Below are 16,145 nucleotides of genomic sequence, written 5' to 3'. Positions count from 1 at the left end.
TTTCTCAAGCTCATCTCCTAATTCACTAATTTGGCTTTCTGTAGTATTCAGTGTGCTCTTTGTTACCTCTGTTGGTGTTCCAGATTTTTTTCTTCTAAAAGTAATACAGTAAGTCCCCTACATACAAACAAGTTCCACTCCGAGAGCGCGTTCAAAGTCCAATTTGTTCCTAAGTCCAACAAAGTTAGCCTAGGTACCCAGCTAACACAATCGGCTACATAGTACTGTGCTGTAATGGGTATATAATGCTTTTCACAAAAACATACATAAAAAACAAACACAAAAAATAAAGAAAACATTTTTAATCTTACAGCACAGTGCCTTGAAAAGGACAGTAGTCCAGTACAACAGCTGGCATCCAGGGGCTGGCATCGAGTGAACAGGCAAGAAGAGTTACTGAATGGAGGAGGGAGAGGAGGTGGGAGATGGTAGAGCTGAAGGATCGTCAGCAATAGGAGATGGAGGGCGAGCTGCAATGTCACGCTCGCCTGACTTTGATGGAACCGACGTTCATATCTTTGAAAGTTCGCAACTTGAAGGTTCATACGTAGAGGACTTACTGTATATCTATTAAAAATTCCTGGGTCTTCCCGGGTGGCACGGTGGTTGAGAGTCCGCCTGCCGATGCAGGGGACACGGGTTCGTGCCCCGGTCCGGGAAGATCCCACATGCCGCGGAGCGGCTGGGCCCGTGAGCCATGGCCGCTGAGCCTGCGCGTCCGGAGCCTGTGGTCCGCAACGGGAGAGGCCACAACGGTGAGAGGCCCGCGTACCGCAAAAAAAAAAAGAAAAAATAAAATTTCTTTTCCCTCTTCATGACTTCATTATCTTCTAGAAACCGGGAGAGGACATGAATTAGGGATTTTCTTGAATTTTCTCCTTTTTGTGGGGGGAACTCTTTTAAAAGGAAACATTCGCTGATAGCTCACTTTTTGTGTTTGTCACTTTGGCTTGAACTCCTAAATCTTTCTAATGTTTGGTTATGTTTTCTCTGCTCATTTCTTTTTTGAATATGAAATCTCCTTTTCTTTCCCCTAGAATTAATAACTAAGGTAGTTTCCTGGAGTGTGTTTCTTGTTATTAAATGGAAATGTCACCACCATAGTCACACAAGCAGAATGTGTGGGTCACTCTTCAAAGTTTGGGGGTACAGACAAGTGGATATTAGAACAGTTTAAATTCGCTGCAAAATGGGTTTGCCCCCCATCTCCAGCCAGGCTGCACTTTGATTCTTTGGCTCACAATGAGATGGAAATGTCCTGGCATCAAGAGTCTGATGTTGGGGATTTCCCTGGTGGCACAGTGGTTAAGAATCTGCCTGCCAATGCAGGGGACATGGGTTCGAGCCCTGGTCTGGAAAGATCCCACATGTCACAGAGCAACCAAGCCCATGCACCACAACTACTGAGCCCCTGGGCCTAGAGCCCGTGCTCTGCAACAAGAGAAGCCACCGCAATGAGAAGCCCACGCACCACAACAGAGAGCAGCCCCTGCTCACCACAACTGGAGAAAGCCCGCGCGCAGCAACGAAGACCCAACGCAGCCAAAAATAAGTAAATAAATAAATTAATTTTTTTAAAAGTCTGATGTTGGTTAAAGGATTCCACCCACCCATTTTTTCTGATTAAATGTGACACCTAAACAGTATCTCAATATTACTTGAGTTGCTTTCAGCCTTCTGCATGGGAATTGGAAAATTACAAGAGCAGATGGGAGGCCCTGCTCCCAAAATTACAACAACAAAATTACAAAATTACGACAACAGTGGGAGCTGTTGACAAATAGCAGCAGACAAATAAAATAGTGTGCCCACTGCCTAGAGCTGAAATTTGGGAACTGGGGGCCATCCCACTCCAGCAATTGAAAGTTAAGAAGGCAGAATTTGTAGCTTCATAAAGAAATTCACTCACAGCCTCCCAGAGTTTTAATGTTAACAAATCTTACTGGACAAGAATAGTAAACTAAGACACAATTCTCTGTCTAAATAGATTTAGGAAGGGGTGTTACAACCAGGGGGCAGAACATCAAATAAAACGATTTACATGTATTTTTAATCCTTCCTCAGAAGAGAGAAGGGATATACACTTTTCAGGAACCAAGGTATAAATGTATACATATTCTCTATCTGAGAAAAGAGGAAAACATTTTTTACAGAATTACTTAAACTAAATTAGCCCGGGGGGTGGGGAGGTTACATTCAAGTCTTGCTGCATCCGGTTGTCCTGTGTGACTTTACTTCCTTTGAAAATTACTTAAATCATTTGTTTATTGGTTTAGTTTGTCTCCCCCAACTAGCACTTAAGTTCTATAAGAGCAAGAGATTTTGTCTTTCTTCTTCTCTAACTGGATCCCCAGTACCTAAACTGTCTGGCACATAATAGATGGTTTGTTAATGACTGCTAAGTGAATTAATGGTGGATGGTTGGATTGATGGATTGATCAATTGATGGAAGCAGTTAAGACACTTCTTGAGGCGTAGTGTGCCTTGATCTTGGCCTTTATTTATCCAAGACAAAATAAAAGTCTGGGGATATGGGTGAGAGAGGTGCATTTGTGCAGCCTGACAATAATGATTATTGGGTAATGATCCAATTCCTAGGTAAGAGCATTTTTACCTAGGGTCATTAATTCATTCACTGTATTTCTTCGGTGTTGATTTTTTTTGTCTTTACCAAGTATGTCATTTTTCTTTAACTTACAATTAATTAGCACCTCTGCATCCTTCTGTGCAGTGGCTCTCACACATGCATTGCCAGAAACTATGCTACTTTGACTGAATTAACCAGGATTCCTGCACCAAATGTTAGAATTACCCAGCCTTTTCCCACAGACAGTGGTGGTCCAACATTGCACAACTGTCCTTTAGAGCAAAGCCAGCACAGAACAAGATTTCAAGGGCCACTTGTATGTCTTCCATGAGCCTTTGGGATGAGATGGAACTCCACCTTTCTTGTTAGAGGGCAGCCTTTGGTTTGGAACCTGGAACTCCAGTGGTCAGATGCAGTGGGTTGTGTCTCCAGCTTTGAACAATCACAACCATGTCAGGAGCAGCTGGTCCACAGGGACCGTACTGGAAAAAGAAAAATCTTCGAGAATCTCCCAATTTCAAATGACAGTGGGTCATCAGTTTTATTTCCCAAATCCCTGGACAATATTTTTCCATGCCCTTGAATTGGGTCATAGGTTTTTCTTTTTTTTCTGTGTTTAATTTTTATTGGAGTATAGTTGATTTAAAATGTTGTATTAGTTTCAGGTGTACAGCAAAGTGAATCAGTTATACATATACATATATCCACTCTTTTTTAGATTCTTTCCCCATATAGGTCATTACAGAGTATTGAGTAGAGTTCCCTGTGCTATACAGCAGGTCCTTATTAGTCATCTATTTTAGTCATGGGTTTTTTTACCTTATTCTGCCCCTCCCCTATTAGCCTTCCGGCTAATTGTTAGCGGATTATCATCAAGTGAGTCCCTCATATTTTCTGAAATAAAGGAGAAGAATACATATTGTTTTAAGTGCACATGTCTGATTGTTCTCTTCCAATTCAATCATCAAGGCAACAGTTTGGACTTGCTCCTCCGTGGGATGCGACGCAATCCCGTGAAGGTGGGCTTCACCAGGTCTCGCTGGGCCATGGCCCCTTCGCTGTCTTCACCCTCCCTGATCATGTCCACAAGAGCAGGAGGAAGTGGGGAGAGCCCATGTCTGCAAAGATTTCAGAATTTTTCAGGGTGCTGGCCTGGGATTTATAGTGCCACTTGAAGGTTTGACTCTAATTACTATTAGAGTGTGATAGATAAGGTAGGAAGGAACAGTCTCATAATTTCCATTTTTTCAGGATGAATTAAGAAATTGTATCACTTTGAAATATTATTATTATTTTTTTAATCTTTGAAGGTGATAATTCCATGACTGTTTCTGCCCAACACACAACTGGCTTGTTGGGCAGCCAGGCCCGCAACAGCAGCTACCTGTTGGCATCGTGAGTCATGGTTGGGGCAATGCCCACGGACCTCTGTAGCCCCTCTCCATCTGCCAGCCCTCCATCCTGCTCGGGTCATCTTTTCCCATGTGGACCAAGCAAGTCTACATGCTCTACTCCTAACCTATCGTTCTCAACTTGGAATGAGTCCCTGGAAGATTTGACCTTGGTTTCCAGGTCAGTTTAATTCTGGATGGCCCACATATTTTAATTTAAAATGATCAAACCATAGACATTATATATTTTTAGCATGTTTTCTTTCCTTCTACATCTGTTTCTGATTTATGATCGTTAACCTTGGCATTAATCTAACTGTGAGTAGCATATTCATATTAGTTGTGTTGAACAATTAATACAATGCCTTATAAACTTTATTGGAAACTCATGTGTGCTTTTTCCTTGGCTCAATTCCTATTATTTGCTCCTTTTAAGTATTATCACGGATTGTGACTCTTTTTATAGTCTCAGCTTGTTCCAATAGACTCTAATTACTGTTTTCATGATGTTGAAATTGTCCCTGCTTGGCCATTACGAGCCCTCCATATGTAGGCATCTTTGTCTTTTTAGCGTGACCTTAGTCATCCCTGACAGTCTTTGCTCTTTGGCAAAAACGTTCCCCCCACTTTTGAATTTTGAATTTTTCTTGTCCCTATAGGCCTAGCCACAGCAACTCTTTCTGTTTTTTTTTTTTTTCGGTACGTGGGCCTTTCACTCACAGCAACTCTTTCTGGATCTTAATTTCTTTCAAGCCAGTGTGTACGGGAGACTAAAATATGGGCGCCTGGAGTGCATATGAGATGGTCCCACTGGCTCTGTCAGCAGGCAGGGCAGAGGCAGCCTCAACCACGAGCGAAATTACAAGTATTTCCAAGACACTTGGCCACAAGTTCAAATTTGGACTGAGACTAAGATTAGGCCACAAAAGCTAGCCGTACGCAGGTCAACTACCAAATGTTTAAAGGGCACTTCTTTTAATGAAGAGCTATTCTAGATTTTATTACTAATATTAATGTCTGGGGCTACGATAGCAGAGCAGATTAAAAACCAAACATTCTTTGGACAGTTAGAGACATATGGACCTTTGGACTGGACGGTAAATTGTAGAGGGTAGATTATGAGCACCAGTGTTTGGAGTCAGAGAGGATGTCAGCACATGGAGAAGAAGTCAGAGAGCTGGAGGATGAAGGGCCTGAAATCTGGCCTGGAAAGGGGAGGAACATTTTTTTTTTTTTTTGGCGGTACGCGGTCCTCTCACTGTTGTAGCCTCTCCCGTTGCGGAGCACAGGCTCCGGACACGCAGGCCCAGAGGCCATGGCTCATGGGTCCAGCCGCTCCGCGGCACATGGGATCCTCCCGGACTGGGGCACGTACCCGCGTCCCCTGCATCGGCAGGCGGACTCTCAACCACTGTGCCACCAGGGAAGCCCGACCACAGGTCTTTGATCATGCCACCAATTCACATTAGAATCTCTTTTCCCCCAGTGTACTCCGAAGGGTGCCCAGTATGTTGTCTTTGTGGTTTGTCTCACACTTAAAGAAATTTAAGTGAAGTTTTTGTGTACTCCAGGAATGAAATCACTTCTTGAACCAGACCTTGAACCAGTTGCTACTAACCCACAGTAAACTGAACTCCTCTCTTTGCTATATTTACTGTGATATTCCATAGTTGGCATGAGTTCACCTTCTAGTATCTCCAACGAGAACTAAAAGCAAGAGTGAAATAGAATAAAGTATTCTTAGAATGTAAGTGGCAGAAATGTCTTCCCTAAAATAAAGCACACCGTACCTCTGGTCTTTGGATGAGGAGCATGTTTTATGCGTAAGCGGGACTCGGGGAGAGTTTGCTGGAGGAACCACCATGTTTAAAAACCAAGTGCCGGACTTCCCTGGTGGCGCAGTGGTTGAGAGTCCGCCTGCCGATACAGGGGACACGGGTTCGTGCCCCGGTCCGGGAAGATCCCACATGCCACGGAGCGGCTGGGCCCGTGAGCCATGGCCACTGAGCCTGTGCATCCGGAGCCTGTGCTCCGCAACGGGAGAGGCCACAACAGTGAGAGGCCCGCATACCGCCAAAAAAAAAAAAACAAGTGTCCTCCAAGAAATCTACATGTTGAAATACTTTTGCCAACACAGGCACCTACAAATACAAAGACATTTTCTTTCAGAGAGTGAATAAAACAATACTTATTCTAGGAAACCAGTTACGGAGGTCTCTTTTATAACAGTATTTAAATTCTATTGGACCTTCCAAATAATTTAGATAATTAAGTACCTGGTAACCACCAACAGCTTTCACTGGAAAGGATAAGTAGATAAAAGACAGCCAGGGCTTTGAGAGACTTAAAACAAAGAAAATAAAACAAAACAAAGCACAGTGTTCTTTAGAACTGATATTGACTTAGGGGCAGGCAAGTAGGAGGAAAAGCTTAGGGCTTCTGAGCAATTCTTCAGATGATCACTCTGTCCTCATCTCTGCCACCCGGTCCCCAGCGGAGCATCTCTCTCGGGTGCCTGCGAGTTGAATTCTGATGTTTGGACCTGAAGGTAAATCTTGTTTTCTTTGGGCTTTGCTTTCCTGTAGCAATCAAAAATTTAAAATCTAAGTTAAAACACATAATGGGGGACTTTCTTGGTGGTGCAGTGGTTAAGAACTCGCCTGCCAGTGCAGGGGACACGGGTTTGAGCCCTGGTCTGGGAAGATTCCACATGCCGCAGAGCAACAAAGCCTGTGCGCCACAACTACTGAGCCTGCGTACCACAACTACTGAGCCCACGTGCCACAACTACTGAAGCCCGTGCGCCTAGAGCCCGTGCTCCACAGCAAGAGAAGCCACCGCAATGAGAAGCCCATGCACCACAACGAAGAGTAGCCCCCGCTCACCGCGACTAGAGAAAGCCTGTGCCCAGCAACAAAGACCTAGTGCAGCCAAAAATAAATAAATTAATTAATTAAAATTAATTAATTCAATAAAATACATAATGGCTTGATTAAGAAACTGTTGCAAAGTTGTACCCAGGAATAAGTCTCAAAAGAAGAGGTGAGAACAAGAACAGCAGGTGACAAAGAAGACAAGGGTCAGCAGAGACAGCCAGTGACCAGTTCTGGTTCTCTGCCTGTTTTGCTATGGCCTGTGTGCTAAGAACAGTTTCTTACATTTTTAAATAGTTTTCGAAAATCAAAAATAAAATATTATTTCTTGACACTTGGAAATTAGATGAAATCTAAATTTCAACATCCATAAATAAAGTTGTGCTGGAACTCACAAACCCATTCGTTTGTGTACTGTCTGTGGCTGCTTCCGTGCTGAAAGGGCAGAACTTAGCAACAGAGACAATGTCCCCGAAGCCAGAAATATTTACTCCCTGGCCCTTTAACAGGAAGAGTTTGCCAACCCTTCACATAGAGCACCTGTTGTGTTGCTGCCTCACTCCATCACCTGACAGTCAACATTCCATTTTGAAGCTGGGGACTTTGAGGGTATCTGTCATTATTTCTTTCATCTGTAGAATGGGTATGCTAATGACAGGAGCTGCCTCGTCATGTTTTGGGAGGATGGAGTGAGAAGGCACCTGAAACTCAGTGAAGCTGATGTACCATGAGCCCTCTGTTAGCTAGAGCTACCACTACTCCCATTCCCTGGCCTTGTCTCCTGGAAAGTAGGGAAGAAGGTGTCATTGAAATGATCTCTCCGGCAATAGACTGTGGCCACTATTTATGGAATTAGGATAGCAGAGAAAGCAGATAATGAAATAAGTGATGATTATACTTTGTGCAGGGCATTATCAAGAACACAGGGTGAACAGGGAGGTGTTGGGCTCAGAGCAGAGGCCCCTGGCCTCACCTGGCAGGCCAGGAATGGCTATGAAGATGGAGTGAAGGGATAAACACAACATCTTAAAATATGACAAAGTGCCTATTAACAAATTATAATGAAACATTTTAAAATCAGAGAGTCAACCTTAGCTATATATGTCTACGACTTGGGACCAAAAAGAAGCTTATTGCCAGCAATTACAAGATGTGTTTACAGTTAAAATAGAGTGTCTGTCCCTTATCAGCACTGAGAAATGCAGATTTCCTCAAAGCGAGGAGCACAGAGGGCCTGAACAAGTATCGACTGTCATTAAAAGTTCAGGTTTCCGGGTTCCCCCATTCATTTACCAAGTCAGAAACCTAGAAGGCCCAGGAGTCTGCATTCTTCTGCATACTAAGTTTGAGGGTCACTGAGGAAATCACACCGTATGCAAGAATAATGGAGAGAATCTAAGATTTATTGAATACCTACTATGTGCCAGGCAATGGATTTGTCGCTATCACCTACTTTATCTCATTGAACTTTCACAGCAACCCTCTCAAGTATTATCGTGGCTATTCTTCAGGTGAGGAAATGAAGGTTATAGGGTTCCATGACATTCCCAAAGTCACTTGGCCAAGTTGGCGACCACCCCTGGACTGAACCCAGGCCTTAATGAGTCCACGGAGTCTATTCTCTACTTCCCAGGGACACGTGTGTCCTTACTGTGGGATCCAGAGAGCCGAGCCTGTAACGACCACATCATCAAATGCTTTGTCTTTCTTCCTTTCCTTTTTTTTTTTTTTTTGCGGTACGCGGGCCTCTCACTGCTGTGGCCTCTCCCGCTGCGGAGCAACAGGCTCTGGATGCACAGGCTCAGCGGCCATGGCTCACGGGCCCAGCCACTCCCCAGCATGTGGGATCTTCCCGGACCGGGGCACGAACCCGTGTCCCATGCATCGGCAGGCGGACTCTCAACCACTGCACCACCAGGGAAGCCCCTTCCTTTCCTTTTTTATGGCTTTAAGGGTAGGACCTGGGACTCCATTGAGCACTTGTCCCCATCATAGGAATGAAAGTTTTAAGTCATTCTTCTTTGTGAAGAAAGTCACTAAGGAATCTGAACCAACAATTGCTAAAAAGACAGAAGATTGATTTAAAAATAGCTTCCAACCCAGAGCTGTTAACTCGGGGGGTGACCTGGGGACCTTGGTGCTCCATGTGGCCAGCATCACAGACAAATCATTCTATCTCACAGTTTAGACCAGATGACTGTCTGCCCCAGCACCCAGGGCTCACCTCCGCAGGTTCTCCGCGTCCTTGATGGTCTCTGGCAAAGCGACCCCCTTGGTCTCCGGAAGAAGCAGCGTCATTCCCCCAGCAACTAGCCCCAAAGCCGCTTCAGATGAGACAGATTTCACATGGAGCCATTAGAGCGTGGTCAATACCATTTACATATGATGACAGCTAACTAAAGAGATGCCTAGGTAACACGCGTGTGAGGGTCACTTTTAAAAAGTTGGGAACATCTAGAAAATTAAAGCAATAGAATAACTGGGGAAATGGCAGAGTAAGAAAAGGGAATATTGTCTTTGTTTTACTTCCACATAAGTATATATTTCCACAGTAACTGATGTTTAAGTATTAGGGGGATTTATTGATTCAGATACTTCAAAAACAATATGGGACTCAATTTTGACTAGTTACTATATATACAAAATACTGTATTAATTGAACATAATATAATATAGTATTTGTATATACTAACCATAATTTATATATTATCATTTATATTCAATAACTATAATATATATTATATACAATAATTTGTTGTAATATATAATTATATAATACTTTATAACATACATTATATATAAACTATAACATTATATTACAGTTACTATATATAAATGGTATGTTACCATATATACATTTGATATGGAGCCTAGGTGATATGTATGTGGGCAGTGTGGGCCTCTCTTGTTACTCATCACTCCCCGTCGCCCCTCGTGGGTTCGCCTGGGCCCAGGCATGGCAACTCTCTACATGGGCAGCTGTTTTGCCCTCCACCGAGTGGTAGGTTTGGGAAGAGGTGGGAGAGTCCCCTCCTCCTTCTCTAACCCAATATAATCAGTAACAAAGCTGATACTAAACTTTGATTCCCATTTGTCCCCCTGTGTCTGCTGTCAATTGTTAAGATCTGGAAGCAGAAGAGGGATGATAATCTAGCATCTTCAAACCTCTAGCAATTACATGCTAAATACACAAAAATTGGGAGTCAAATTCGTAAGAAACCAGGAGGCTATGTCAAATATTCTCTCTGATTCTATTCCATAGAATGAATTATTGGACTCCAGAGCCGTAGGACATAAACCTCTGGCCCCCACCTTCTAGGAACAGCATCTTATCTTCCCCGTGAGGCAAGACAGAGTGAACCAGGAGCCAGTGAAAGAGCAGGCGCCATCCTTCCCTTCTGTACACTCGCTGGGGGGTACCATTTGCTCATCAAATAGTTCTCGAGTATTCACACTGAGCTGGAAACAAGGAATGATAAATGTTTCACGAAGTCTTACCAAACAAAACGAGTGGTAAGCCTTGCCAAACCTCCATCAGCCTGAAGACCAGGAAGGGGGTGATGACCCCACCCAAGTCACACAGGGAGGAACACACCATCACTCCAAGGTTCCTGATAAAATACAGAAAACAAAAAAGATGACATCTCTGTGAATCAATTTTCCAAATGGTAAACTTGTTTTAAAGCAAACACACCATTCCCGAACCTCCAGGGAGGGGAGAGGGGCTGGAGATGGAGTTAATCACTGATGATTTAATCAATCACACCTACATAATGTGCCAAGAGGGTGGCACACCCCAACTCCACAGGGATAGAAGCACCTGTGCTCAGGACCCTTCCAGACCTTGCCCTGTGTACCTCTTCATCTGGCTGCTTCTATCCTTTATAATAAACCAGTAAATGTAAGTGCTTCCCTGAGTTCTGTGAGCCATTACAGTAAATTACTGAACTCAGGGAGGGGCTCATGGGAATCTGATTTATAGCCGGTGGTCAGAAGTGTAGGTGTACAATGCGGGGCTTGCAACTAGCATCTAAAGTAAGGGCAGTCATGTGGGACGAAGCCTTAACCTGTGAAGTCTGCACTAATTCCAGGTAGTTAATGTCAGAATTGGATTGTAAGAATTGTTTGGAGATTGGAGAATTGGTTGGTGTCATTAGAGTTCTTTCTTTCACATAGAGGGACAGGGAAGGATAAAGAGAGGATATTAAGAAATGGAGGACAAAGAAAGCCAGAGGGGAAATGTAAGGAAACTGTCTACTTGAAATGACCTCCCTCTTCATCCCTGACAATAGTCTTTGCTCTGAAATCTACTCTGTCTTATAGGAATATAGCCACTCTGGCTTTCTTTTTATTAGTGTTCACATGGAATATCTTTTTCCATACTTCTACTTTTAAACTATCTCTGCCCTTAAATTTAAAGTTAGTTTCTTGTAGACAGCATACAGCTGGGTCTTTTTTTTGCCAACCTGATATCATTTTCCTTATCTCTGAAAGACTTTTACATTTCTTGTAGTACAGGTCTGCTTGTGACGAATTTGTTCAGCTTTTATATATCTGAAAAAGGTTTTATTTTCCATCCATTTTTTGAAAGTTTATTTTTTGATGAGTCAAGAATTCTAGGTTGACAGTTTTTCTTTCAGTACATCAAAGATGTTGTTCTACCACCTTCTTGTTTGCATTGTTTCCAATGAGAAATCTACTGTCCTTATCATCTTTGTTCCTTTTTCTGATGTCTTTTTTCTCTGACTGCTTTTTAAGGTTTTTGTGATGTGCCTTTCTTGATGTTGTGTGTGTGTGTTCTGGGTTTGTTCTGTTACACGGCATATGCCACTTCAAATTATAAATCCAAGCATTCTTTTATTTTCAGACATTTTCTTCAAGTTTTTTTTTTTTTCTTGAAGTTCTTTTGTTTCATTATTTCAATTATCTTCTGGGGAACATATGTTTAAACATGATCTCTAAGCCTTTTAAATTCTGCTTATTTCAATCTTATTTGCAATTCTTAGGCCTGTCTTGCCTTTACTATATCAGTTCTCCTTTGTAATGCTTTCAAAGTAGTTTTCATTTGTCAAATATTTTAATTTTTCTTTTTGTTTTTTTTCAGCCTGAGTCGACTTCATCTATTGTCTTATCACATAGTCTCCCAAGAACTTGCATCTCTGCTTTACACTTTTTTTTTTTTTTTTTTTTTGCGGTACGCTGGCCTCTCAATGTTGTGGCCTCTCCCTGTCGTGGCCTCTCCCATTGCGGGGCACAGGCTCCGGACGCGCAGGCTCAGCGGCCATGGCTCACGGGCCCAGCCGCTCCGCGGCATGAGCGATCTTCCCAGACCGGGGCACGAACCCGCGTCCCCTGCATCGGCAGGCGGACTCTCAGTCACTGCGCCACCAGGGAAGCCCTACACTCTTACTTTATAGAGATGATTGATTCATTAATATTTTGCATTTAGCTGTAGTATATTTGGCCACACTTTTTATTTGCTTTCTGACAATATTTTTCCCTGTGCATTTTCTTCATTTGCCATTTGCTTTTCCTCTCCCTTTCCGCCTTTCATCTCATGATATATTTGTATAGCTCCTGGGCAAGTTACTTTTTAATTTATTCTTCTTCTTTCAATACTATGATTTCTTTCTGTATCAGCTATTTTAGAAGGATTTGTGGGGAGGGGCACGTTCTAGGCTACTAGAAGTTTTCTTTCTGACCAGGGTTGTCTGTGATTAGACAGTCTACAGGGGCTGACAGTACAGGACTTCTCACCCTTCAGGGTCTCTCTCTTCCACCCCACCTCACAGCACACTGCTCCCTCAAAAGTTCCTGAATGTTCTCCCACAGCCTTGCCCTCCCTGGCTCATCTCCAGCCACACAACACCCAGGGGAGGAGGCATATGCCCCCAGCCCTGCATCCTCCCTGTTATTGCAACAAGGGTTTGTGGGTTAGACCCTTCAATGTACACTTCCTACTTTGAAAAACCACTGGCCTTGTCTCAAATTTGCTGTCACAGTGAGCTTCCCTGGAGTCTTCCAGACCCTCTTAGACTCACTGCATTAGGCAGCCCTTCTTGTTCACTATTGTCTTTCAGGGTCATCCTAGTTTCAAAAATGGCATTTGCATTTTTTTCCTTCTGTTTCTCATTCTTCTAATAGCATTAGTGTGATTTCCAAGAGGAGGAAAAAAAGACACCATTATTTTTTTTTACAATTTTAAAAAATAAGTCTTAAAAAGAGAGAAAAATTTGATAAGCACACAGACGCTAGACGAAGTGAAGAACTAGGCCCCTTCTTTAAAGCTCATACATCTGTGATACTTCATTCGTTCATTCTACAAGCACCAGGTGACTGGTTAGTATAGCTATAGAACAGTGTCAGGAGGTACAGAGAGGTATGACATGTAGTTCCTGCTTTCAAGGAGCTCATAATATAGTGATGAGGTAAAAGCAGGAGGATGATTTTCAATACTGATGCCAAAAGAATGTTCTTGACAGTATATGTTGCAGACAGTTAGAAGGAGGATGCCGTTCAACTCTAAAGCCTCCCATGAATAAGAAGCAGGGTCAAAATGGTTTAACTAGAAACTGTTTGCACTTGAACTGTTTGTAAATTAATAATCCCTTTTTTCCAATTTCAATTTGATTCAATTGATTGAAAATATCACAACTTTCATGACTGCCTTACTTTTGTGTGTGGTGTGTGTGGACCAAGTTTAAGTTATTTCTGAACACCTGGCCTCGCTTCCTAATTACTGAGGATCCTCATCAAACTGACTCCCTGCACAAACAGTCAAGGGCTCCTTGAGGACATGTCACTTGGCCTTCTTCCACCCAGCGCCAGGCACTCAGAACCTTCGGTAGTTTACATTCTGAGTCAGTCCCCTGGGTCCAGTGGCCATGACAATGGAATTGTTTGGCCCAGCTATTTTAGACTCGGCTCAGAACTGCCAGATGTAGGTTTTTCTCTTTCATTTGTCTTCGTCCCTTTGTACTCATTCCAAGCAACCTTTTCCAGATGAGAATATGAGAGAGGGCCTTTTAACGAAGGGATGGGCAGGAGAGAGGAAAGAGTGAATCAGAGTCACCCTTGTGTCTTCTGGCGTAGGGAGGGGTTCTGAGAGCTGTCCCGCTGTAAGAGGGGGATATGGGGAGCTGGAATATTTCTTAGGCTTCACTGGTCTGATGACATGGGGAGAAGAAACAATTTATATAGAGGAAAAACGAGTTTAAGGAAATCTGCCAAATTCTAACAAAGGTCAGAATTAAAGCTTTAAATAAAGTGGTTAATTACTTTTACAATAAAAATGCTCTTCATTTGGGGCTTCCCTGGTGGCGCAGTGGTTGAGAGTCCGCCTGCCGATGCAGGGGACGCGGGTTCATGCCCCGGTCCGGGAGGATCCCACATGCCGCGGAGCGGCTGGGCCCGTGAGCCATGGCCGCTGAGCCTGCGCGTCCGGAGCCTGTGCTCCGCAACGGTGGACATTCCTAAAACCCGCCGGACTTTCTGTAAGAAGTGTGGCAAGCACCAACCCCACAAAGTGACACAGTACAAGAAGGGCAAGGATTCTCTCTATGCCCAGGGAAAGCGGCGGTATGACAGGAAGCAGAGTGGCTATGGTGGGCCGACTAAGTCGATTTTCCGGAAAAAGGCTAAAACTACAAAGAACATTGTGCTGAGGCTTGAACGTGTTGAGCGGAACTGCAGATCTAAGAGGATGCTGGCTATTAAGAGATGCAGGCATTTTGAGCTGGGAGGAGATAAGAAGAGAAAGGGCCAAGTGATCCAGTTCTGAGCTTCATGTTTTGTTTTGTTATGAAGACAATAAAAATTTGAGATTGTTTACTTCGTTTAGTCTCAATTGTTTATTTAGTTATTTATTTTGGAAGGGAAATAAACTAGTGCCATCAATAAAATTCTCCTCGGGGAAAAAAAGAAGTCACAATAATACCACCATTTCCAAGAATTATTTGTTTTTTTAAAAGCTGGCAACACCAAGGACTGGTGAGGGTGTAGAACGACCAGCTCTCTCACGCGCAGCTGGTGGAACAGAAAATGGTGCGGCCACTTTGAAAAACATTCGGACGGTTTCTCATGACTTTAAACTCACATCCACCACGTGACCCACAAAGCAACAACGATTGCGATTACCAAACACGAAACACACTCATACTACGTCATAACATTGACATTCAGTCCAGGAATCCTCCACTGTAACCGCTCTTTTACTTTGCAATGAAAATTGATTTGTATATTTTTTGCCTCTGAGTCCTTGTGGGATTTTTTTTTTATTCAAACAGAAAGTCACAAAACTTATAATCACCCTCATCAGTTCACTCAGCCCCACGTAATTATTCACTCCTAAGTTTTTACCTAAGAGAAATGAAGACATATGTCCACTCAAAGACCTGTATGTGAATTCTTATTGGCAGCTGTATCGTAATTACCCCAATCTGGAAAGAGCCCAAACCTCCATGAGCTGGGAAACGGACAGACACGTCGTGGCACATCTTCCACACACGGGACACTACTCAGCAATAAGAAGGAACGAAGCACTGATACACGCCACAGCGTGGATGGGTCCTGTGATGCCAAGTGAAAGAAGCCAAACACGATAGGCTACACGCTATGTTATTTCATTTATGTAACATTCCGGAAAAGGCAAAACCACAGGGAGAGAAATCAGACCAGTGGTTGCCAGGTACTGGAGGTGGGAGGGGAGAAGATGGCCCACAAAGGGATATGAGGAAGCATTTGGAGGTGATGGAAATGTCTCTGTATTACTTTGACTGTGATGGTGGTGAAACGAGTATAATCAACACTAATCAAACTGTACCTTTTAGGGGGAATTTTGCTCTAAGAAAATTCTACTTCAACAAACCTGACTTTAAACAATGAGTCATCTAGGCCTGTTGCTATGTTTACAGAGTCATCATGGGAAAAACATCAGCTTCAAGGTCAGAAAGAAGCGGGTTCTTGGTTGCCAAGAGGGTGAGGGGGTGGGGGAAGGATAGACTGGGAGTTTGGGATTAGCAGATGCAAACTATTGTATATAGAATGGATAAACAGCAAGGTCCTACTGTAGAGCACAGGGAGCTATATTCAGTATCCTGTGATAAACCATAATGGAGAAGAATGTGAAAAAGAATATATATATTATGCATAACTGAATCACTTTGCTGTACAGCAGAAATTAACACAACATTGTAAATATACTTCAATGAAAGAAAGAGAGAGAGAGAAAGGAAGGAATAAAGGGGGAAAGGAAGGAAGGAAGGAAGGAAGGAAGGAAGGAAGGAAGGAAGGAAG

At 43.2% G+C, this 16,145-nt stretch overlaps 2 protein-coding genes across 3 annotated transcripts in view; one reads left to right on the top strand and one right to left on the bottom strand.

Moving 5' to 3' along the window:
• Positions 1-6,260: 6,260 nt before the first annotated feature.
• The window catches only part of LOC114896280 (solute carrier family 22 member 1), a 32,653-nt gene continuing 22,768 nt past the window's right edge, over positions 6,261-16,145 (bottom strand). Inside the window, exons 9-11 of one of the 2 annotated variants that reach the window (XM_029224245.1) lie at positions 10,350-10,462; positions 9,076-9,175; positions 6,360-6,557 (exon numbers count right to left, since the gene is read on the bottom strand). In XM_029224245.1, the coding sequence (XP_029080078.1) occupies positions 6,449-6,557; positions 9,076-9,175; positions 10,350-10,462 (322 nt within the window). In that variant the 3' untranslated portion in view covers positions 6,360-6,448. Of the gene's footprint in view, positions 6,558-9,075; positions 9,176-10,349; positions 10,463-16,145 lie in introns of both variants that reach the window. The other variant, XM_029224246.1, reaches the window with a different exon arrangement.
• On the top strand, positions 13,156-15,661 carry LOC114896283 (60S ribosomal protein L36a-like). Its single transcript, XM_029224247.1, has one exon. It carries the CDS (start codon positions 14,143-14,145, stop codon positions 14,629-14,631), a length of 489 nt encoding a protein of 162 aa, XP_029080080.1. The 5' UTR covers positions 13,156-14,142; the 3' UTR covers positions 14,632-15,661.

Source organism: Monodon monoceros, unplaced genomic scaffold (genome assembly GCF_005190385.1).
Source record: "Monodon monoceros isolate NGI ecotype Baffin Bay Population unplaced genomic scaffold, NGI_Narwhal_1 Super_Scaffold_15, whole genome shotgun sequence".
Lineage (NCBI taxonomy): Eukaryota > Metazoa > Chordata > Mammalia > Artiodactyla > Monodontidae > Monodon > Monodon monoceros.
Note: the sequence above shows the minus strand (reverse complement) of the source record. Positions and strands in the feature narration are given on the sequence as shown.